The 24,770-nt window shown below is 32.2% G+C and overlaps 2 protein-coding genes across 2 annotated transcripts; one reads left to right on the forward strand and one right to left on the reverse strand.

Annotated features, from left to right (window-relative positions):
* The first annotated feature begins 13,574 nt into the window (after positions 1-13,574).
* On the forward strand, positions 13,575-17,471 carry LOC111000611 (attacin-B). Its single transcript, XM_045632280.1, has 4 exons — positions 13,575-13,841; positions 13,954-13,989; positions 15,926-16,081; positions 17,169-17,471. Exons 1-4 carry the CDS (start codon positions 13,651-13,653, stop codon positions 17,368-17,370), a joined length of 585 nt encoding a protein of 194 aa, XP_045488236.1. The 5' UTR covers positions 13,575-13,650; the 3' UTR covers positions 17,371-17,471.
* A 669-nt stretch (positions 17,472-18,140) lies between these two features.
* LOC123689984 (UDP-glycosyltransferase UGT5-like) lies at positions 18,141-21,019 on the reverse strand. Its single transcript, XM_045632282.1, has 4 exons — positions 20,188-21,019; positions 19,360-19,582; positions 18,855-19,074; positions 18,141-18,501 (listed from the first exon to the last, which is right to left on the reverse strand). The coding sequence occupies exons 1-4, from the start codon at positions 21,007-21,009 to the stop codon at positions 18,225-18,227; spliced, it is 1,542 nt and encodes a 513-aa protein (XP_045488238.1). The 5' UTR covers positions 21,010-21,019; the 3' UTR covers positions 18,141-18,224.
* Between the last annotated feature and the right edge of the window lie 3,751 nt (positions 21,020-24,770).

Below are 24,770 nucleotides of genomic sequence, written 5' to 3' on the forward strand. Positions count from 1 at the left end.
AATTGGTTTATCAATGACAATATGGTTCTGTTTGACGTGTTTTAAATAAAAAGTATTATTTTTGGATTAGTTTTTAACTTAAAAATGGTAACAGTTAAACGTAAAGTGTCTTAAACGGTTAAGTTATATTCGATTTTTAAAGTGAATTTTTTTATTGGCTGGCAATACCGTTTCAAGATAAAGGAATTGAAATGGTAATACTGCAACAGCTGTACGTATGCAAATGCAGTGGACTATTTAAATTTCGAACACTTCAGTCGATGAAGATCTTGTTGGTTAAGGAATTATTTTGAAGTGCGATTAAAACGGTTCCGTGCCTTGAGGGAAAGCTTTCATTTGTTAGGTATTTTATGATAAGAATATAAGATAGATTTTTTTTATAGAACAGTGGGCAAACGGGCAGGAGGCTCACCTGATGTTAAGTGATACCGCCGCCCATGGACACTCTCAATGCCAGAAGGCTCGCGAGTGCGTTGCCGGCCTTTTAAGAATTGGTACGCTCTTTTCTTGAAGGACACTAAGTCGAATTGGATTATATATTTTTAGATTTACAACGAATTTAGGAGGCAGTTCATAGAAATGTCACTTTGCGTGGTCACTTCAATAATGCCACTGGGTTCCTAGACTTTAATAAGTTTGACAGCAGGCGTGGCCGAATATGTTCTACACACATGTCACACAGCTCATTTGCTATTGACACGTCACAAATATGACTCACGCTAAATTGTTAACTATAAACAAGAGCTAAGACATTTCAATATTATATAGTTAATTATCCCAAGAAACTAATATCTAAGAAACCGTAGACTAAAGAGCATAATATTTCAAAGTCTCAGCTATCTTCAGTAATTGTTCGCATCTTACACACGATACAGCACGCTCAAACTGACTTAGTCAATGTTTCTATGTAATGAGCCCGCATACAATACGGAACAAGGCAATCGATTTAATGTCTGAGTAATCTGCGAATTTTTAAGCAGAGTTTGAGACGATAGAGTAGGGAAATTATGTTATATTTATTTGTGATAATGGGTTCGTTATACGCCTCTGATTTTATTTTTTTATTAATTGTCTAATACCCATTAAAAATGTTAATATAACATACTAATATATAGTCTACTATCTTGATCAATCGTGACTTGTGTAATTCTTGTATTTCCTTTGAAATCATGGAGCTACGAGGTGTAACTCTCTTCTTGTATATGGTAAGATTTCTTCTTTTTCTTCCTCAACAGGTAAGCCATTATAAGCTAATTAAATATTTACTATTATCTCCTACTGTCTCTTATTTGTATGCACCATCCAAATTCCAACAAGGAAGGCAGAGATAGCGTGCGCGAGAATTAATTAGCCAACTAAAAACTTAGCTCATTTTGGCTAATACCATCTGAGAACAAGACGAAGGACCACTGTTACTTGAGGTTGGAGTTTTAAATTGCCCAATTAATCGTCGGATTTTGAATGACGAATGTCTCAAACTCTGTTGGCGTGTTAATTTTAAGGATTATTTAAATGTAAATGCTAACACTACTTATTCAAACGAAAAAGAAGGTATTAGAGAATTCGACTTAGGGTTCTTCAAGAAAAGAGCGTACAAATTCTTAAACGGCCGGCAACGCACTCGCGAGCCCTCTAGCATCGAGAGTGTCCATGGGTAGCGGTATCACTTAACATCAGGTGAGCCTGCCCGTTTGCCCCCTGTTCTATAAAAAGAAAAATTGTGCACAGATGTCGTTAGGTGGTTTATTTTTTTATTACAAAAATATCGGTCGGTAACTTTAGCCCTTTTCTGACCCTTTAATTTGATTTATACATTTTAACTCTTCAACTTAGTAAAGTTCTGCTTAACTCTATTAAGCTACGGTAAAGTTTACGATAAAGATTGTGAAGTTCTGTGACCGCGATTTAAAAGTTTATTGTAATAAAATAAACAGTAGGAACTTTGTTGTTAACTACCTGCGCTCTGCTGTTCTACTTGAATTAATTCGGTCGCAGCACGATGATCTTGCCGATGCCTTAACCTTTTCTCGATAAATCAAAAATCATTTCATTTATATAAATAGGTAGGTAGAAATTTGTTTTTTTTTTGCTTTAAGAACCAAAAACATTCTCTGAATTTTATTTCATTGTGTGCTTATCTTATATATTATGTTTTAGTTATTTAAAAACTTATGTTTACTTTAATTGCTATACATTTTAGATGGAAAATTTTGTAAAATAATCAGTAGATTAAGTGCTATGTATGTCGTAAACTTAATAAAAAGAAACACTGTGTATATGAATTAAATAACATAATTACGAGATTGAATTGTTAAAAAGGATACATGAAAAAAAAGATCCACATTAATCACGATATTTTTAAGTCAGTTTCACATCAGTTAGTACTAAAGTACAGTATGAAGTACAGTACAAAGTACTAGTATGAGCTGTAGGACCCCTTTATAAATAATACATAGAACTTGCTTGCTCTTTACGATTTAGTATAAACATTAAAATATTTTTGTACCAACTGTTTATGTTATACTATGTCCGATATGAACTCACCAAATATTCTCACGTCTGGAGACTGGCGGTTACTAAGTTTTTATGCAAACGTGGAAGTCAGAGTTCCTTTGAAATAAGTTTTCTAAGGTAAGAATTGTCGAAGTTTTTAACCTGACCGGCATACTGTCAATAGGAAACTTACGATAAGCTCACTAAACTATGGTAATTTAGTTCGATTTTCTCTTATAAGAATGGAAAAAAATGTAGTAAATTAATTTGGAGTTGGAGTAATAAGTATAGTATGTTATGAACCTTTTGAGCAGTATTCTAGAATGCTATTAAAACTTAAATCTAGTAGTGAATTAGTGAGTAACCTAACATTAACTAAATTGCATAAGTATATTTTAGTTAATAATATAATAAAAAAGCTATTTGATATGTTTTAAACATAGACATGTATATATTAATATTATTTGTACGGTTTTATTTACTTTATTTGGTTTATATTGATTATGAAATATGAGTGTAAAGAGCGAAGAGATTGCATTCCATCCGTCGCCAAAAATCGATTGTCTTCGTAGGGTTTGGTTATTGGGATGCAGATAGGAGATCGATCGACTGTCACGGTCTGATCTAAGATTGGTTTTAATCTGAGATTGTGGATTAATTATTGGGTTCGGACGTAACAGGTAAGTTTACGACAAGTTTAAGGCATCTTTCAGTCACACACGCTGTAGATTTATTTGGTCTAAACTATGTCAACATTGTCCTTTGTCAAGGTGCCTGTCAATTAATATTCTTATATAAGTGTATTTTTTATCTACATATAAATTATTCGTCATAGTGATATCTACTAACTATCCAAATATTAATTATTTTCTCATTCCAGTAAATAATTGTCTTTGAGTATGCTAATATAACGTATATAAACGCGAACATTATTTCTCGACGTTTCGAGTGCTTATTAGTGATACTCAGCGAGACATTTAGTTAACAGATGACATTTAGCAATGTCATTGTAACGTTATACGCCATCTATTGTCGCGTTTCGTACCTACTCTACGTTTATTCGTCTTTTGTTATACACACACATATATATAAATACAAACCCCATTATCTAAAATGACAACTCGTCTTTTTGCAACAGTTACATCAATCAGGACTATTGACCCCCTATAAAATATATGTATAACAAATTACCGGAAAATTTGAAGAACGCAACAAAGAACTTGCGGTTTAAAAAAATGTTAAAGGAGTTTTTATATTATAAGAAATGTTGTTACACTGTTACATCTGAATGATAGATTTTAATTTATTTGTAGAAAGTTTATTAATAATGTTAAATACACTCCCCTTCCGTAATGTGAAGACAAAGCAAGTCAAAAAAATAATATATCTTGTAAGAAAAGAAATATATAACTATTGAGGAAACATACCCTCTTACAACATTGCTGTGCCCAACCAAGATCCTTACTGTAATAAATAATGACGTGTCACGTGTAAAAATTTAATATAAGGAATGCAATAAAAATGTGAGTTTGAGTTTGCCAGCAACACTGCCAATAAGCAAACCGGCATTCCAACACATAATTTTTAAATTTTATTATGAAATACGTAATATCTTGGATGTCGCGGATTGCAGGTTGTTCAAACACTTAGTTGCATTGAATCCAAAATAACTACGCAAAGACGCTTTTCTGTGTTTGGACAGATTAAGCAGTTCATTTATTCCTTACGCTTGATTTCGATCGCATTCTGGTTCACGATAACACTAAATAGTAGGAAATATGACGTTTTTCTAGTCATAGATGTAATTAACGTGATATCGATAATACATCAGGCAAATTCTTTATGTCATTGTGATTTTTTTATATTTAATTAATATTGTGCCAGTCATAAAATTAATGCCATATTCCTGTTCCAATAGAAACCTTGGTGCAATAAATCATTTGAAATAATTGCATACACAGACAATAATTCTTTATTCCACTGACCAACACGCGCAATGCATTGTCGGTGTATTTAAAAGATTTATTATCTGTCCATGTTCTCTTTTTGAAATTTTAAATTATAGAAGCAAAGTAGTTCAACTTAGCGTTTTCCGAAGAGGTTTTATAGGGTTAAACTTAGTCCCATTATACTTTGTATTGTTTCTGCCTTCGTTGATTTGTTTTTTTTTAATTTAGACGGAAAAAGGGCATGGTCACACTGTCAGGAGTATTGCGTGGGCGTTGCCGGCTTTTAAGCCCTTTACATTTAAGTTAGTTAAAATGCGTTAACCTATGTGGTATATTGATTAAGGCACATGAAGGTTCAGGGTTAGTTTGTTTTATACTATGTAGTGATTCAGTTCATAGTTGGAAAGCAAGCTGGGTAACTTTAAATTTTACATACATAACGTTAAGCTACCTCATTATATAATTTTAATTAAACGTCCGACGGTGCTATGAATAAATTTCGCCTTTTCAACACTTGCCATTTGCATAACGTAATAACTTCACTCTATTTTTGATACAACTATTACAAGCATTTATCAAAAATAATCAGCTAGTAACGGGTTTAACATATAAATACATATACCTATATATCTAATTATATCTAAAAAAGGAGATTGTTCCTTTCCATTTTTCGTCATAATTTCATGAAGTAGGGAGAATGAAAAATTGTATGGTGGAGTTGGGTAGTTTATGTATCCATTTTTAAAGGTACATGATTTAAATAACTTCGCTTGATAGAAAAACATCCAAACATAGCCAATTTAATAATAATAACTGTCAAATGGTTTTTCGTAATGTACCCGTTTCTTCTACTAAGTGATCAGCAGACCCATGCCATCGATGTTTCGATTAGATTCAGTTTCCTTACGATGTTTATTTTCAGCGTAGCAGCAAGTACTAATAGCGCACATAGAAATAAAATTCAATTTGTGCACAGCCGTGCTTCGAACCTCAAGATGAGGGTCGCCATCTTAAGCCACTACGCCACCACTGTTCTTGTGCTTTAATTATTCTTATTGCTTCTTGAAACTCTGAAATTTCTAGCAATCCAATGGAAATTATAAATGGATATAATATTCACAAGGGGCTAACGAACCTGTTTCTAAATTATTATTTAAGCAGTAGATGCGTTGCCTTCCCTTGAATATGGAATACGGTATTTTTAACAACTGATTAGATTTCTTGACAAGACTGCTACTGTGGAAAATGGAATGATTTTGAAGCCTGTTTCTGTATTATAATTTAGGCGGTAGATGTGTTGCCTTCCTTTGAAAGGGGGATCAGATTTCTACTTTGGAAAATGCAAATACCTAAAGAATCAAATCATTCTTTCTTATAATAAAATCTTCTTAAAGTTTCGTTGTTCGTTGATTTGAGCGATTTTCTGGCGTACCTAATAATTATAAATTATTATCTTATAAAATTCTCGTGTCGCGGTGTTTGTGGTTAAACTCCTCCGAAACGGCTTTCCCGGTTCTCTTGAAATTTTGTGTGTATATTGGGTATGTCTGAGAATCGGACAACATCTATTTTTAATCCCCCTAAATGTTAAGGGTCCCCTAAATATTTTTTTATTTTTATTTTTAGATTAATTTTTAATTTTTCATCAACTGTATAAACAGCATTAAAAAATACATACTTTTTTTTAACCCTCTGCGATCAACCCCTATTTTTTATTATAAATGATATACATGGCAAAACGACGTTTGCCAGGTCAGCTATATATTTATAAAGTAGTTCAAATCTATTGAAGTTACTTTTATCGTTACAGAGAGACTAAATATTTTCCTCCATTTTCCATTTGCTTAAATATAATTCGTCCACGTTAATTCCATCCGGTTTGCCCGTTTTAATATACACATGCAAATGAAACTGAGAATACTTAGCAACTTATGCATTAGCATAATCGTGGGATTGTTATGCCGTAGTTCTCTATTTTAAATATCTTATCATTTTAAATGGTAAAGTTTGTACCGGGAAACAGAAATTTAAGAATATTTCTTTAATTGTCAGTGAATGAGTTTTATGTTTAGTTCCCATGCGTGGCGAAAAGGGGGCTACACGGAAAAAATTAAGAGGAAAAGTTGTAACGACGAAGCTAGCGACATCTCTGTGATGGAACGGAACTTCTTCGTAAAAAATTACATGGGTCTCAATAGATGTTTTCAGATTTATTGACAAAATGATAAAAAAAATTCAGCCTACTAATTAAGATTATATTACATGTTATTATTTAATTACAAAACAAATATTATTATAACTTGAAAAAAACGTTTACTGGGGCTTTTACTAAGTAATAATTAATTTACAAAGAAGTTCCCTTTGACATGTGTAGTTTGTTCGCACGCACTTTTAATTTTATTTGTATATTATTATTTGTTTCCAGCTCTTCAATTTAACATTATTTCAGCTGGATTACGTATAGAAGCTTACTTATTCGTAAATTCCAATGACCGAGCCTTCCTCGTGTGAATTGGATGCATTAGAGGCGATTAAATCGAGTGTAACTAAGCAATAAAATTGGCGCTAACACTCCGAGTGACGTGAAGTGGCGCGGAAAGCGATAAGAGATATTTATGTGATCGCCACTGGTGGGATTAGTATGTTTTGGGACGCTTTTGTAATGAAACGTTTCACCCAAATTGTGGATAGGTAAAAGATGTATGCGAAATATATATTTATTTATTAACACTTCGTTGCATTACAATACAAAAAATTTTACATAATTAAATGAACTGCAACTGGCGGCCTTATCGCTTCGAGCGATTTCTTCCAGGCAACCACTGTGATTAAAGGAAAAAATGTATTAAATTACATAAGGTAGGCAAGAAGTGCAAATATACATTTGACATATATATAATAAGAAGAAAAAAAATAACAAGAACAAAAAAATAAACTAAACTGATACAGGACACTAAAAAAACTAAAAGTAGAAAATGCACATGAATCATCATAATTTAATTCAAGATCAGTCTCACGTCAGTTATTAGTTAGTACGCAGGGATATGACGTGGACAGATAATGTTTGTACAGCAGAAATTTATTTGTCAACGTCAAAATGTAAACACGAAGGTAACTTAAAGTTGCGGACTTAAAAAAAATACAACAAAGACATAACTTAATAATAATCATCACTGTGTAATAATAATCATCGTTTAATACATTTAATTATCTTGGACAATGAATTATCAATAGAAATAAGGATATTGTTATTTAATACTTTATAAAAATATTTTATCAAATAGATTTAGATAATTAAATGCAATCATTTACTTTTATTCAAGCAAATCATTTACAACCTATTTCATCATTATATTGTATGAAAACTCGTAACTAATCGAAAAGGCTCTTGTAGACTATATTAGAGACTTTACTATGTAACTTCCAATAGTGATAAAGAAAGCGTTGACAATATCAATAAAATGTATCGCATACCTACAGATGACAACATAAATTACCAGCAAATCGATATATCTAGACTAAAAAATTCTTAAAGAAATATTTAAAAAATTCAGGTATATTTTACTAATAATTGCTTTGTTTGTTCCTTCATATTAAATATATATTTTAATCTACAAATCAATCAATCTTACAACTGTGTTTTGTTAAACTGTTTTTTATGTTTCTGTTTCAATGTGTATTCCGTTTTGGCTTTTTGTGTGTAATGTAATTGTTTGGATATTGTTTAGTGATTAGCTGTACGAATACTTAAATAAATAAATAAATAAAATAAAAAATAAATATCAATAACTAGGTATTTTGTACGGCGAAATCGACATCAATCAAGGCGACATCAGGGCTATGGATATAACATACACAACACAACATCAGGGCTGGAACACCTAACTGCAGGGCCGTATTTATCTATAAATTTGGTCAAAGTAAACATGTATAATATTTGTTCGTAAATTCAAGCGAGTCGCTGATATCAAACGTTTTGAATTCCCAAGGAAAACAGAGAGAGAAATTAGAATATAAAGCTGCCGTGAACATTATTATCACCAGAAAATTCTGACCCAAAGCACTACTTTCAAACCGTCATAGCCAGAAATGGATGACCAAATGTCAAGTTACCAATAAAATGACTCTTAAACCGGCATAAATCTCAGATATTAACAATTGAGAAGAGCCGAAGCCATGACTATTGGAGGACTCTTTTCGCCAGATGTTGGACACTTAAGGCTGCCAAGCTATTTTCAGTTATAAATTATGGACATAAAGTCTAAATTAGCGCTAGTTTTAAATGTTAGAAAAATGAATATTACCTTTAAATTCAATAGAGTAGTATATTTTAATTTGCATATCTGGGTTACTATACTTAAACTATCTACTAAATATTAGAGGTAGTTTAATTATGTAACGATTTTCTTTGAGTGCTTATACTTCTGTTTTCTAACACATACAACTGTATTAAATAATAAAAAATAAAAAATCAGTGGCGCTACAACCTCTTTAAGTCTTGGCCTCGGATTTATGAATCTGTTTCATAATAATTTTTAAATCTAATAGGCAAGTAGGTGATCAGCCTCCAGTGCCTGGCACACGCCGTCAACTTTTCTGGTCTAAGACGTGTCGGTTTCTTCACGATGTTTTCCTTCACTGTTCGAGCAAATGCTAAATGCGCACATAGAAAGAAAGTTCATGCCGGGGATTTAACCAACGACCTCTGGTATAAGAGTCGCATGCTGAAGCCACTAGGCTAACACTCCTCTGTATTAAATAATATGTCGATGTTAATCCGCATATAGTGGCACCTTAGGCACCTTTGGTATGCTGAAACTATACTCTATGGATGCCGAACCACTCGATTCTGGTGATTGTTAGCTAAGTGGCTTTGTAATTAGAAGCATGGGCTCTAATTCCATTTAAACACTCATTTATGTGCGCAATTCAGCAGTCGTTTTTATGACCCTTTTTTACGGATATCTTATGAATGCACGTATGTATGTTGTAGGTACTAGGCCACACATTGTATGTATTGTCATAATTTGTATAAAAATAAAATATATTTATTATGGAATATAAGATACAGATATCACTTATTCCACGTCATTCAACTTGTTTTGGCATACCTCTACTCATTGGTAAAGAAGACAGAGGGTGTAGTCCGAGAGAAAAAGCCGGTGTAAAAAAATCTCTCGGTTTAAAATAGGAAATCATCAAACAAAATGGCAAACAACACTTATTTTAAAACAAATATCGCATATCAATTATTAGTAGCCTGTCAAGTACTATTCCCAGGGCCAAGTCAATTAGATAATCGTTAACTTAATCGTAAGCATTTCTACACATATTTTCTTTATAACTAATTTCTTTCCTTTTATCGTTTTTTGTATTATGGCTTTGTTGGTGCGGCTACAAATTAATTAGTGTGCACGATCGTGAGGCCCCAAAATCTACAGTTTTTGACATAGATAATTTATTATCTGTATGCCAAAATGCAATATGTTTTTGACCCACGGAAATCTTTATGTCTCGTTTCTGAATCTTACCTTCTTAAGTAATTTATTATGTTAGGCTTTAGCCTACTTACTTATATCTAATTGTCAAAAAAATACTACATCAATTAGCACTTGAAGTGCTTAGAATTGTATCAAACTCTTTAGGATTGAGCAGAAATAAAATCAAAACGGTCAGTTTAAAATTACGTAACAGTCTTAGTAAACCTATCTTATACAGCCCTATATTTGGACGAGAAGCAATTTGCGATGCGGTTTTCCCCACAGAGCCTAATTTCAACGCGTAACGCTAGCCGCTAGAGCCTTCCGTTTGTGCAATAATTACCCATTCGCACAGAACTAAAACAAAGATTTATGTATCTCCTTATTTCCTATTTTGTACAGTAACTTAATACTAATACAATAGAAAACTAAGCTAAAAAAAATACAAACATAACAAATAAAAATTTAAAACCTTAACCATTTTATTACTACATAATTATAAATATTATTAAATTCGACTTAGGGTCCTTCAAGAAAAGAGCGTACCAATTCTTAAAAGGTCGGCAACGCACTCGCGAACCCTCTGGCATTGAGAGTGTCCATGGGTGGCGGTATCACTTAACATCAGGTGAGCCTCCTGCCCGTTTGCCCCTGGTTCTATAAAAAAAAAAATGCAATTCTTGTGAATTCAGCCAGTGTGCAACTAAATACGTCTGTTTCACACGTAATATTTAGGGTGCGCAGGACACTTACAAATGGTGCTTCTCTGTATGTTTGTACGCGCCAGAGGCACTGCCAGCAATTGAGATCGCTTACAACGAGTGTGGATTTTTGGCACACGCAACCCCAGTCTCTCTAACATTTATGCATTATAAACTTTATCTCTAAGGACCTTAAGATACATTTAGATAAGGTGAGTTCCCTAATATAAGATGAGCCTCCTGCCCTAATAAAAAAAATATGAAAAACAGAAGCGTCGTTACGCTCTAAAGAATAAATTGCCCTTGCTTTTTATTATGTTTCTTATTAAATTTCTTGTTAAATATGTTTTTTCATAGTTCGTAACAGACCAGCTTTCTTTGCCAATTTCAATTTCGAAATTTGGGTGTAAATTGTAATGTTCTATAAAGAAACACACATGTTGAGCTGATAATCGCCTGTTTTTATTTATTTTTATTTTTAATTATTTAAGTTTTAAAGAAGGTGGTACATCCGGGTTTTAAACACCTTAAGAGTTGCAAAATAAACCACAGGCTTCTAGAGTAAACTGTTCACTTTATGATGTTAACAGATTATTAGGAAGTTTGAATTGGCAACCCGCTGTGCCATATCGGCTGTTCCCCAGTCTGCCAAATTACGGAATAATCCCTCGAGTGTCGGCATTCTGGCTTCGAAGCCTGATTTACCACGTAAAGGCCACTCTGTGACACAGTAACTTATGTAATGCCCTGTGAAATTTCAGTTCCTGTGGTTTTATCGATGCTTTAAACGTTTTTTTAAGAATGTAGGGTGTGTGTCTAGTCCTCATTGGAATGGACGAATAATGTATGAGGTTAAATATAATGTTTAACTTTATTCCTCATTACAAAAAAATATATTTAATATATTTTCTACAGAAATGTATAACATATAAACGAACTAGAAGCACTTCGCTATCAGACAGTCGTCCTAATTTTAGTCTACTAGCCTCATTCTGCTGTATATGTTTAGTGCCCTTTAAATTTTTTAAATTGATTAAAAAGGCTAATACTATATATAAAAAGTTGTCAAAACAATTTGAACGCTGCTAATTATACGGAGAAACATTTCAAAAATAGGAAAAAATACTTGGAAAACAAATATGGCCTGTTACATGGGGGCAATGTAAATTTCTGACGCTGAAGTATTCTTTTAAATCTCCTTCACAGTAGCGTAAATAATTGCAAATTTCCTGTTATATAATATCATTTCTACCTAATGTTATGTTTTTTTTATCTACCAAAATATTTTCAGTGTTCATAAAGCTATATAATTATTTATATATTTTTATTCAATGTAACTGGTCCATTACCATTTTTCTCTGTTGTGTTAACGGGTTTTTTTATCGTGAGTCGTCGTGTTTTGTTTTTCACTCGGTCCTGAATTTTCAGCCTTGGAATCATTTAAATAATATTTCCGTTTTTATTATGATTAAGCACTTCAACGGTAATGTAATCAATTACGTGTAAAGTATGTAATATTATCATAGATTATTTTGTATATTTATAGAACTGTAACAAATTTATATGATCTGTATCTGTGTATAATATATATGTGTAGATAATATATAAAAATTATGAATTCTTAGTTATTCAATCCAAAATATTCAATAAGAAACTGTTATCACAAAGTACTTATTAGGGAACTTTTTAGAAGCAAAAAATTAAGTTAAAAACAATAAAATACTTAGAAAATTTTTAATGGTTCATGGTCTCAACTTTTGTATCTGGCGTAAGTCTTTCACAATTGGATCATCCATAAATTTTCCGAATAATTATCATAAAATTTTTGTTACCTAAGCGATTGTAACGTTTAGTAAGTATAGATAGAGTAATTATTTAAATGAATAAAATAGCAGTATTAGTGTAATCTATGCGAGTTATACCGAACCATAAGTCGCATGTGACTTCCATGCAATCATGCAGATCTATGGCCGAGAAGATAAGCAGCAAAGGATTGTGAAATCTCTCCTCTCCTAAGGGACTTTATTTACCAACCGGCGACAACTACTCCGGATATCCTCATGATATTTATGGGCGAGTTTGTCCGATGGCCGCCTGTACTATTCATCTTGCAGACATATTTGACAATTTTGTGGGAGAATTTTTACAGCTGTTCTTCCGGACGTTTTCGTAAATATTTTTTTAGATATCGATTGTTTTTATTTAAAAAGTTATATCGCTAAGTCCCATCTTTTAATCGTTCTTTAGTGATACTCCAATATGAATCCGTGCCTTTGAAATACCGGTTGCATGTTCTTACACACAATTAAGTTTATATTTATCATATATTTTATTATTAGTTATTTGTATTTTTGTTTATTTTGTGGCCGTTTCTTTTGTTTTTCATTTGATATATTGCTTAAGTTCTAATGTAATTGATGTATATGTGTAAGTGTGTTAAATTTGTGATGTCATATTATTTTCTTGTATTTTTTAGGCATACACATTGTTTTAGAATGTATATATAAATAAATAAATAAAAAATTAAGTCATACACGCAATCTTTAGGTCAAAAATGCTGATTTAATATTAAATAAAAATATAAAGTTTCCCAGATTAAATATTATAAAGTTAAAGATTAGGAATGGATCTCATATGCTTCATTGAATCAGTCAAATAAGAGAGTCAGTAATCTCTATCAACAAATTTGATATAAATCAGCGATAGTTATAATGCACGTTGAATTGGATGGACTTAGTCCAGATTTTCAAGTATTTGCAATATTTAAAATAATCATTAATTAGATTTCTTGTTATTTATTCAAATTTTGACGCTTGATAATAATAATGCATCCTGTTAGTAAGCGATAGTCATTTTAAGTCCCGTGATTACTTGATACCGAATGAATCATTGCCGGGAATTCACCCGAGCTCCTATAAAAAGGAAAAATATTATCTGCTATATTTACTGTGCCTTAGTAATTGTGTGTAACCAGTGCTTTTTTATTACAAAGAAACTTATAATCAAGAAAAAAAATATTTAATAAAAATGTCACTTACGGGAAATGCTTCAGAAAATTCGGATAACACGAAAAATTATTCAATAACTGGTATTAAAGAAAATGGTAACAATACCATGACAGCTAATGCATATGTTAATGGATATAGAGATACCCCAGACCCCACTAAATTGGGTGTCCCACATTACTCTGTCGCTGGAGGAAGCCTGACTGTTGAATCGTAAGTACATGTTGAATCGTAACAACTGTGATCTTAAATGAAGTAGGTATTAGTCACTACGAAAAGAAATGCAATTGCTCAAAATATTTACCAGGCGCTATTTTTTTTCCAGACGTGGTCATTCAGCAGGTTTAGCAGCTCAACATATATAGCCCAGTCATATTAGGTAAGAAAAGGGGTCAACCTCGGAATGAAAGATAATAAGCTGCAAATTGGTATGAACCTTTGTTTTGTCATTCTAAATGTTGTCTCAAAAGTCACAATCGTTATCGTGTCCGCGTCTTAAGATATTCAAGGTCAAAGGTCACAAAAATCGGTTTTTCGCGAATATCTGGCTTCCTATCGGTTGAATGAGATTTGCATTTATTATAAAAGTTGTAGGTTATAAAATTCCCTACAACTTTTGTTTAAACTTTTTTTTCATACAACCAACCGTTTTGAAGGTAGAGCGCGAAGTGCACATCGTACAGTCATATACGGCCTAATGCAAGGTCAAGCGTGAGTTATGGTTATCAGTACGTTATAAAGTCAATTATTTACTTGGAAATTATAATTATTAAACAATGCCTATTATTTATGTACTAACTATTAATTATTTATATTTAATTAAAGTAAGTAACTTGATTATTTATATATAATTATTCATATTTAACTATTTAAGTATAAAATATTATTAATTCTGGATTATATATTTTAGTTTTATTTGCGCTATTTAAAAAAGGAAAAAAAACTGTTACTAGAGCATTGGAAAAAATTCCTGATTTAGATAAACTGGTGGAAGTATTTCAACAAGAAAACTGCCCAAAACAAACATTATTAGAAAATGGAGTGCGCATCTTGTTGGCATTATATAATGCTCCAAAATCTGAGGACAACATTGATCATTTCCGCTACACGCAATTCATCAAATTTACAAAACTAAATAAACCTGTACAACTGTCAACACTTCCACCAACAAGTGTAGCAGCTCATCAACACATAAAACGTGTCTACTACCAGATTCAAACGTGGTTAGGGAAGGACTTAGAACCTCAAGAATGGGGCTGGATGCTTGAAAATGAAATCCTGGAGCCCATACGAACGTTATTACCTCCAGCACCAGCCGAACTACTAAACGTAATATTTTGCAATTGCAAAAATGGTTGTGGTTCCCGCTGTGGATGCAGAAAATCAGGGCTACAATGTTCTTTAGCTTGCGGCCAGTGCAACGGACAAGCTTGCCTCAACGCTTCACTGTATCCAAGTAATCCCGATGAAGAAAATACATATGATCCCGATATTCTGGAAGGTTTAGAGATGAACATGACAGATAATGAGGATGATGACAATGAATCGAACATTTTTGAGCGACAAGAAGAAGAAGAAGACGAAGAAGAAGAAGATAATTAGCTTCCATTTCCAATTTCATTACAATTAAAATCAACAAAGATACTTTTGATATTTGAACTCACATTTTGATAAATGTATATTATGCCGTATTTAATAATAAATAAAAATATGTGTAAAATATATACTCTTACTATCATTTTAACTTAAAATAAAACTAAAATATATAACCCAGAATTAATAATATTTTATACTTAAATAGTTAAATATGAATAATTATATATAAATAATCAAGTTACTTACTTTAATTAAATATAAATAATTAATAGTTAGTACATAAATAATAGGCATTGTTTAATAATTATAATTTCCAAGTAAATAATTGACTTTATAACGTACTGATAACCATAACTCACGCTTGACCTTGCATTAGGCCGTATATGACTGTACGATGTGCACTTCGCGCTCTACCTTCAAAACGGTTGGTTGTATGAAAAAAAAGTTTAAACAAAAGTTGTAGGGAATTTTATAACCTACAACTTTTATAATAAATGCAAATCTCATTCAACCGATAGGAAGCCAGATATTCGCGAAAAACCGATTTTTGTGACCTTTGACCTTGAATATCTTAAGACGCGGACACGATAACGATTGTGACTTTTGAGACAACATTTAGAATGACAAAACAAAGGTTCATACCAATTTGCAGCTTATTATCTTTCATTCCGAGGTGAAAGCCCTAATATGACTGGGCTAATACCCAACTTTGGCGATAGAGTGACTGGTTCAGCAAATTTAAACCTAATGAATTCCGAGACACATAAATTGGATGCCCATGCTTTTAGCACCCAAACGATACCAAAGGCTCATCCGAATTTTGCAACCCATGGCGGAGGAGTCGATTATACCTATATGTAAGTTATTTAAAGTTTAAAGATTTATTCCGATTAGTTCACACATACGCGACCGGAGAAATTGTTTCACCGCTATGTGGAAGCAGCTGCCCACTGAAGTATTTCCGAAACAATTGGACTTGGAATTGGGTCCAGCATGAAAAGAGAGTACCATTTCTAAAAAGGCCAGCGAGTCCGTTCGCGAGCCTGGTATTGAGAGTTGAAATTAATTTGGATCAGATGAGTCATCTTTACGTTTGTCTTTTTCCGTCAGTTCTCCCTATTTTTAATTCGTTATTCTTAGAAACAATTCAGATTTTAATTACTGACTCCATAAGCTGTATCTATCGATGAGGAAACCTATTTCTGTAGATTCAGTCATAAACCAGTTACATAAATTAGAAACACTTTTATAATTTTATAAAATTGTAAAATAAATTTTGAAATAGGTAATTGGATTTCGAATTGATGAAAATTTATAAAACTAAATCAGTGGCGCTACAACCACTTTAGGTCTTGGCCTCAGATTTCTGAATCTGTTTCATTATCATTTTTAATTCTAATAGGCACGTAGGTGATCAGCCTCCAGTGCCTGACACACGCCGTCGACTTTTTGGGTCTAAGACATGTCGGTTTCCTCACGATGTTTTCCCTCACCGTTCTAGCAAATGTTAAATGTGCACATAGAAAGAAATTCCATTGATGCACAGCCGGGGTACACACATCGAACTCGATGAAATTTTATCTCGCAATATCGCTGATATTTTTCCAACATGATAGTTCGGTTTTGGGTTTATTTCATTGTGAGAGTATTTTGATCATCAGTTAAGACAACGATTATAAATATTATCTGTTCTTATTATTATGACACATCCATATCTACTATCTATCTCGTATTTTAATATGTCGGATTGTGCGGTTTATATATTATGAATCAATCTGAATCATATGACCCGTCAAAGCCACCGAATTATCAGTAGCGACACTTTTGCGCGTATTTAACTTTTTCCTTTACAACTCTCCAAGATGTGAACCCAGGACTTATATCAATAGATAATGGTCTGCGCCAAGAGTCTGTCCTTATTAAATAAGCTTTGATCTCTTTCAGGAACAAACACGGTGCAAGTGCATCTGTGACTCATACCCCGATGTTTAACAAGACAGATCACAATGTGGGGACACACTTTAATCTCCATAAAACACCTACTTCTTCCCTAGACTTCAATATTGGGGCATCAAAGAGCAAATCTCCCTTTTCAAATGGTAATTGGGACAAACAGGGTTCGTTTATATTCAGAAAAGATTTTTAATATTAAAAGTGTACACGTACAATAATAATTCTTGCTTAATCTTTTTATTTCTATTAAAAAACAACTATAAACACCCATTAATTATACATAAATTGTAAAGAATTAAATGCATTTTATTTTCATATAAGTTTTTTATTTATACGTTCTTTAAAAACATGGTTAAAAATAAAAATAATATGGTCACCAAATTTACACACATTAATTAAATTAGAACATAGAAATCACTGAGCAAGGAAAAGACGACAGACAAGTAAAAACTAAAATTATCTATCTATTTAACTAAAAAGGGATGATTTGATATGTGTATTATAGTATTATACAAATAAAGCTCAGAAACCTTACACCCTCGTATCCTCATGTTGTAATATAAACATAGCAATAAATATATATATATACATATATACAATTTGATTGGCGTGCAAATAAATTAGAAGCACAATTTATATTTTTTGCCATGTTTATATTACATACATACATATTATATATATGTTACGCGAAGTAACGTTTCTCTGTACCCAATAGTAAAACGTTTCTATACCACCCAGTGACTCATTTAAACTAAAAGTTGCCATTTACGTGGTGTAAAGTATAAGATTAAGGATTTTTTTGCTTCTTAAAAAATTTATTTTATCCTTTGAAATTCAAAATGCAATGTCTGTCATGATCACTGAAGAAAAAATTTAACAAATACTATGTTTATATACGATATGTAATAAAATATAAAAGTATCTCAGTAGTATTATGTTTATTTCATTTAATCCAATAAAATATAGACACTATAGTATTTAAATGCAATTAAATAGTATAGTTATTATTTATATTTTATCAATTATACGTAATAACGTATAATTATACTAAGCTATTTTAACCTTCTTGGAGAATACAACTTTTTGCATACACAGATACAATAGTCCTATCATAATGATAAAACCGATTGCAATCATTATAAATAATTTAAATATAAATTCGATTTCATAATATTGCATCCTGGACATATTTGCCCCGGCCGCTCGGAGATGTTTCGCCCCCTTATGTCTTAAAACATATTCCGTCCACCAAACGGCTCGATCTAATGCACTCACAGGCTGATCAGCCATGATGCTTCGAAGTCTTATAATGTTCTCTTTAAAACTGTAACAAAAGTATGAAAGTCAGATAAAATTACCAGACAACAATTGCTAATAGATAAGTAATACGAAGGATTTTTAAAAGAATAAATGCATGCAGTAATAGTAATATATATAGTAAACATTCAGTGATACAATGCGATATTAACTTTGAGCAAGTAAAGCTGTTGGTCTAATGTACGCATCTGACCAGAAATTTATAATTTCTTTTTCTACAATTAGTAAGGAACTATCCTTAGTAAATATAATTAATCTATTGCAATTCAAAACTGTCTAAAACTAGTGAAGAAAGCAACATATTTTAACTGAGCATATAAAAATTAATACTAGTGAATATTGTGAATATGTTAGGTTTACCTTGGATCGTTTATTACGGTTTTAATCGCTGCACTAAAAACACCTTCAGTTATTGTTTCCATATCAAGTCGAACACCAATTCTGTGTTTCTCAAATTTTTCAACATTGTACCATTGATCTCCAAGCATAGGTATACCTATGAGAGGTACCCCAGCAGTTATGGCTTCATCCGTTGATTGGAGACCGCCTTGAGTGACAAACAGCTTAACATTTTTATGCCCTGAAAATGTGTCTGATTAATACAATGTATATACAAACTAATTCTATATGTAAATGCAAAATATTTCATATTACATTTCATTTTGTAATTGCCACAAGGACCGAACTTTTGAAATTTGTTTTAATTTACTTCTTATTAATTATTTTTATTTTAACGATGTAGGTTAATAAAATTGTTAGTACTAAGTATTTAAGTGTTATGACTATTATTTTTTTTGATATAAAATTAACCTGAAAAATTGCAATAAAAAAGATATCCCTATGACTTTCATGAAAATATACTGACTCAGTAGGTCTGATTGTGGAAGCCATTTTGATATTTTAATATTAGTCGATTTTCCTGGCATTTCATCTGCTTCCCACTTCCACAAAACATCATAGGGAAGTGTGGAAAATACTCTTATTAATGTTTGTATAAATTCTTGTGGTAAAGTTGTCGAAGGAGCATTAGTTCCGAAGCTAATGTAGATCACGCCATGTTTCGAAGAGTCCAGATATGTCTCAAGATCCTTAAAAAACAATTTCAATATGAATTTAAAAAAAAAGTCAAAATTTATTTATTCATATAGGTAACATAATGTACACTTATGAACGTCAAAAAAAAGAAATATTAAATGAATCTAATTTTACATTTACTGCCAGTTCTCAAATCAAAGGCGTAGAACGGAAGATAAGAACTGGCAATAAACTGTCCGCCACTCTTTTTAATCGCCAAATTTTTTTTACACAATGTTAGTAAGAAGCTGTAACCACTACACCATGTTCCATTGACATATTGAGTAATAAAGAATAAAAAAATAAATTAAAAACAAAGATTTGTCTTATATCAGCAGGAGGCATGGTGAAATAGGAGCACGCACTTACATACTCGTGAGAACAACACTTTAGTTTTGTCATTTATACCATTTAATTACATTACTTTCGATTTTTCGATTTTGATGTTGAATTTAATTTCAACGTCAGTCCTGAATGTTATATTATATTCTAAAGATTGTTTGACATTGTTTTTCTTGATATAAGTCGAACGAACACTTTTTTGTCGAGTGATAGAAGATAACCGAAATAACCGTTTCTGTTTAAAGTGAGGTGTAATATAATCATTTCAAGCACTTACTTTTGGTAACGATTTCTCAGGCTTTTTATGAATACCCCAAATAGATATAACATTTGCTGGCAAAGGTTGATTATCAATCCACATTGTGTGTATATTCAAAAATAACATATCAACATTATTTTTCAATTCACAATATTCAGGTAAATCCGGACCCAAAACTTCACGAAAAGCATTAATTTCCTCATTTTCTTTATTATACCATAGCCTTTTAAACCACCAATATTTGTAGAATTCGTCTAGTTTCTCCCAAAACGTCAGATTATATAATCTCTGCTGAAGTGCTAAATGATATAAAATCGGATGCGATTGAATTCCAAAAGTCTCATCAATTTCGATCATCATCCCATAGGAGCTCACTAAAATAACCGGTGCCTTAAATATATAGGAATATACTAAAGACGGCGTCGTCCACGCTTCCACCAATAGAATATCAAATTCTGCAGGATCCGACATCAATTTTTGAATTTTTTCATGTTTCAGATGCACCACAGTTAGTTTACGTATTATATTCACAGCTGCCTCAATTTGAGGATATATTGTACTTTTTTGTCCAAATTCTAGCTTATACACAAAGTTGTCTCTCCATAATTTATAGGAAATATCATGAACATCTATTTCCGTTAAATTTTCAGTTGTTCCATTTTTAAAAACTGGGTCCGCCGTCAATACTGTAACCTGATGGCCCCGCCTGGCTAGCTCCTGAGTAAGAGGCCGAAATACTACCTGGTGGCTCACAGATGGCGTCGGAAAAATTGCTAATATTCTTGCCGATTCACATACTGTTATTATAAACAAAAAACTAACAAGGAGTGGACTGAACATTATGAAAGTATTTAAAATGAAAATGAAATAATATCATCTATCGAGTCTTAATAAGTATATATCTAAACGATAATTGATGATGACTTTCAGTTAATAATTATAACTGAGATCGAGCAATCAAATTTAGCAATGTTAATAACACAAAATTACTTCATAGTTATGATTCCATACGTCTGTTACATGATAAAGCAAAACTATAACTACATTTTCTGCTTATTAATACGGATTAAAAAGAATATACAATAAATATTACAAAGGCTTTATTCTACGTAAGAAAATATTAATGATAGTTAATTATATATTATATAAGCATTAGAAGCTTAAGTATAAATTCCACTTCATTCCACACACATAGAACTCAAACCAGGTCAAATTAGCACTCGCGGCTCGAAGATGCTTTGCACCACCATATCGCAGAACATATTCCGTCCACCAAACCGCGCGATCCAATGCACTCTGTGGTTGATCATTTAAAATATTTCGAAGCTTAAGTATGTTTTCTTTATAGCTGGAAATAGAAGAAAATTGTTTGATACTTCACCGAAATGACACAAAACCTTTTCTAGATTTAAAACGCGTCAATTGATAGCATGCTCAGAAAAAATCTTAGCTACGACTAGCTCAATATAGAATATAATTATAACAATTGTATTTATGTAACAATATCAAAAGAAGAATGGCAAATATTTACATACAATTGTAACTTATCTTTTATAAGTTTAGTGAGAAAATAAAGATTATTATTATTATCTTTATAAAAGTTTCACAGAAAATGTCGGTATTAAAATTTGATACTAAACTGGAAGCAAAATCGCATTTGTCATTTTTACAACCGAACTTTAAATAAAATCTTGCCTTCAATCATCACATTATTATGATAATAATACTAAATGTGTCGCTGTGATACGTTTAACAAATAACTCAAATACCTTTGGCACTGATGACTGTTTCGATCGCTTTTAATAGTTTTTCTCTCGTTTTTTAGGATTTTGTAGAATTCTTGCCCCATTCCATTTCTGGGCAGTTATCAAAAAAGTCCATAGTATTATCCTATACCCACAGTGCCCCACGTTATTCTGTCCCTGGAGGAAGCCTCACTGTTGAATCGTAAGAATATGTATATTTTTTATTATTGCCTCGAATTATGCGATTATTTTTCAGTGGTAATCAATTGGAATTTTTAATAACAGGAGTACCTCCCAGTTCTGTTCTGTAATAAACAACAGTTATCTTAAATTAAGTAACGGGCAAAAGGCCTGATGCTAAGTGACACCGCCGCCCATGGACACTCTCATTGCTAGAGGGCTCGCAAGTGCGTTGCCAGCCTTTTGAGCCGCTTGAAGGACCTTAAGTCGAATTGGTAAGGAAATACTTCAGTGGGCAGCTGGTTCTACAAAGTGGCAAAAACTGCCTTGAAAAACGCTCAGTTGTGGAACGGGTCCGCCACCGCCGTAGAGATGATAGGTAGAATTTCGTATTCTGCCCTCGACGTCCGATTGTGAAACTCAGCTGCAGGTAATTATCCGTACAACTCCTCTGAACACTCTCCATGGTAAATACGGTAGAAGATGCAGAGTGACCCCACATCTCTACGCAACGCCAAAGGATCAAGCCGCTCGGAGAAGGATTGGTCGTCGATTAGTCTTCGAAAACAAATGCAATTGCTCAAAATATTTACCAGGCGCTATTTTTTTCCAGACGTGGTCATTCAGCAGTTGTAGCAGCTCAACGTACACCCAACTTTGATGATAGAGTGACTGGTTCAGCAAATTTAAACCTAATAAATTCCGAGATACATAAATTGGATGCCTATGCTTTTAGCACCCAAACGATACCAAAGGCTCATCCGAATTTCGCAACCCATGGCGGAGGTATCGATCATACCTATATGTAAATTAATTAATAGTTTAAGGAATTATATAGCATGATACTGTCTGGTCAATATATTTTTGAAGATTTGTTTTATGCACAAATGGTGACTTTCACAGTTTCGAAAGAAAATTGTAAATACTGTATTTTTGCTAGTTACAATCACTAACAAACCTAAAAGAAACTTAAACCTCAACACTTAATAAACAAAAATGTAAGACCGAGGCTTATTCACTATACTTATACACAATAATAATTAACCATACGAATAATATTTAAATATACATGTCAAAAGCTATTTGATATGTTTTAAATGTAAATTTAAAACATATCAAATAGCTTTTTAAATATTTTAAGAACTGGTGTAAGTTAAAATCTTAAGATAGGATATTGGCACAGTTGAACTGCCATTTTCATACAGAGGTCTATCCACATACACCTATTCGACCTACCATAGATAGCTTGTATCGGCAGATGGCTAGTCCATTGGTTTTTGGCACACTTATAGCAATATTTGGATTAAGATGTCTATCTCAGTTGGTCAAATATAGATTGAGATAGGTTATTGGATTTGGACGTTAATGTAGCAGATGAGCGAGGCGTAGGCACCTATAGACTTTAATTCTAGTAACCTTAGTATTACAAATAAAGGAAAATTTAGCAATTACATCCGAATGTGTATGAAAATAAAGTATTATATACAAACAGTTGGGAAACCTTACACCCTCGTATCCTCATGTTGTAATATAACCATAGCAATAAATATAAATTGTGCGTCTAATTTATTTGCACGCAAATCAATTGACCTTTTTGCATGTGCCTTACCCTCAATATTTCTGTGTGCAATGTATTTGATTATATGTCGGTAGCGTGTCCGCGATTATGATATAATAAAATCCACTAAAATCCATTAAAATTCATTCCAAATACACAACTGTCTGCTATACAGCGTCGCAGTTTCAGTTGATGCTTGAAAACATCTCATTACAAAACCCTGTAAAAAATTCGCGAATATTTTTTTATCTAGATATGACTTGAATGAAGGAACTAAATTTGAAAACAAAAAAATATAACACGATTTGTAAATTGAGAGAGTTTTGTCCTTATCACGAATCAATTATGTCACTACATTTTAACAATGTGTAGTAGATTTTATATAGTAATTAACTGTTTACGTTGCAAATAAATTAAAACATCTGCTTCTTTATTCATCAATACTTATCAATCAACGATGGTCAAAAAACTCATTTGTGATAAATTTCTCATCACAGCTAATTAAAAATATTTTATATTATTTCAACATACACCGATATTTCTACAACCAAAATACATTTAAAAAAAGTTAAGCTATCCTATGATGAACTATTTAATTCTTTTATGTTCCGAGGATCATCTACCGCTACATTACTATTACCCTCTCATAAGATGATATCACTTCAAAAATATATATAATATGCATACATGTTATAATTAATAACATAAAAAGCGGCTCTTGTGAAATCAGTGTATATGTCGCAGTAAAGATGTTTAATCAGAGAGTAAATGAATCTTTAGACAGTTAATTAAAGTTCGATATTCAATTAACCAGTTTCCTAATTATTACTAGGCAACAAGACTATTCTAATCCATTAACAATAAAACAAAACACGGAATTTCGAAGCTCTCATTTCTTTACGATCACACGGAAATAATCATGGCGGAGTCGACAACATGTTTACCAAAGATCACAATTTGAAACAAAAAACCACTGACACAATAAACCAACGTTTGCCAAAACAAATACTCTAAAAGTAATCAGGTGTTGTCCTGACCGCCATCTTGTTTTACATTATTGAGCAACACGTTGGCTTTCGGTCATATAGATAGTTAAACGTTTTCGAAGCTGCTTTATT

The sequence above is a fragment of the Pieris rapae genome, chromosome 18 (genome assembly GCF_905147795.1).
Source record: "Pieris rapae chromosome 18, ilPieRapa1.1, whole genome shotgun sequence".
In the NCBI taxonomy this organism is placed as follows: Eukaryota; Metazoa; Arthropoda; class Insecta; order Lepidoptera; family Pieridae; genus Pieris; species Pieris rapae.

Bases quoted from the DNA above. Each gene is read 5' to 3' on its own strand.
- LOC123689984 (XM_045632282.1), bottom strand. From the start codon at position 21,009: ATGTTCAGTCCACTCCTTGTTAGTTTTTTGTTTATAATAACAGTATGT. The intron at 19,583-20,187 runs GTAAGTGCTTGA...TTGTTTTTTAAG, and splicing joins CTGAGAAATCGTTACCAAAA to GATCTTGAGACATATCTGGA. The intron at 19,075-19,359 runs GTCAGTATATTT...ACACATTTTCAG, and splicing joins TCCACAATCAGACCTACTGA to GGCATAAAAATGTTAAGCTG.
- LOC111000611 (XM_045632280.1), top strand. From the start codon at position 13,651: ATGTCACTTACGGGAAATGCTTCAGAAAATTCGGATAACACGAAAAAT. The intron at 13,842-13,953 runs GTAAGTACATGT...TTTTTTTTCCAG, and splicing joins GGAAGCCTGACTGTTGAATC to ACGTGGTCATTCAGCAGGTT. The intron at 16,082-17,168 runs GTAAGTTATTTA...GATCTCTTTCAG, and splicing joins GGAGTCGATTATACCTATAT to GAACAAACACGGTGCAAGTG.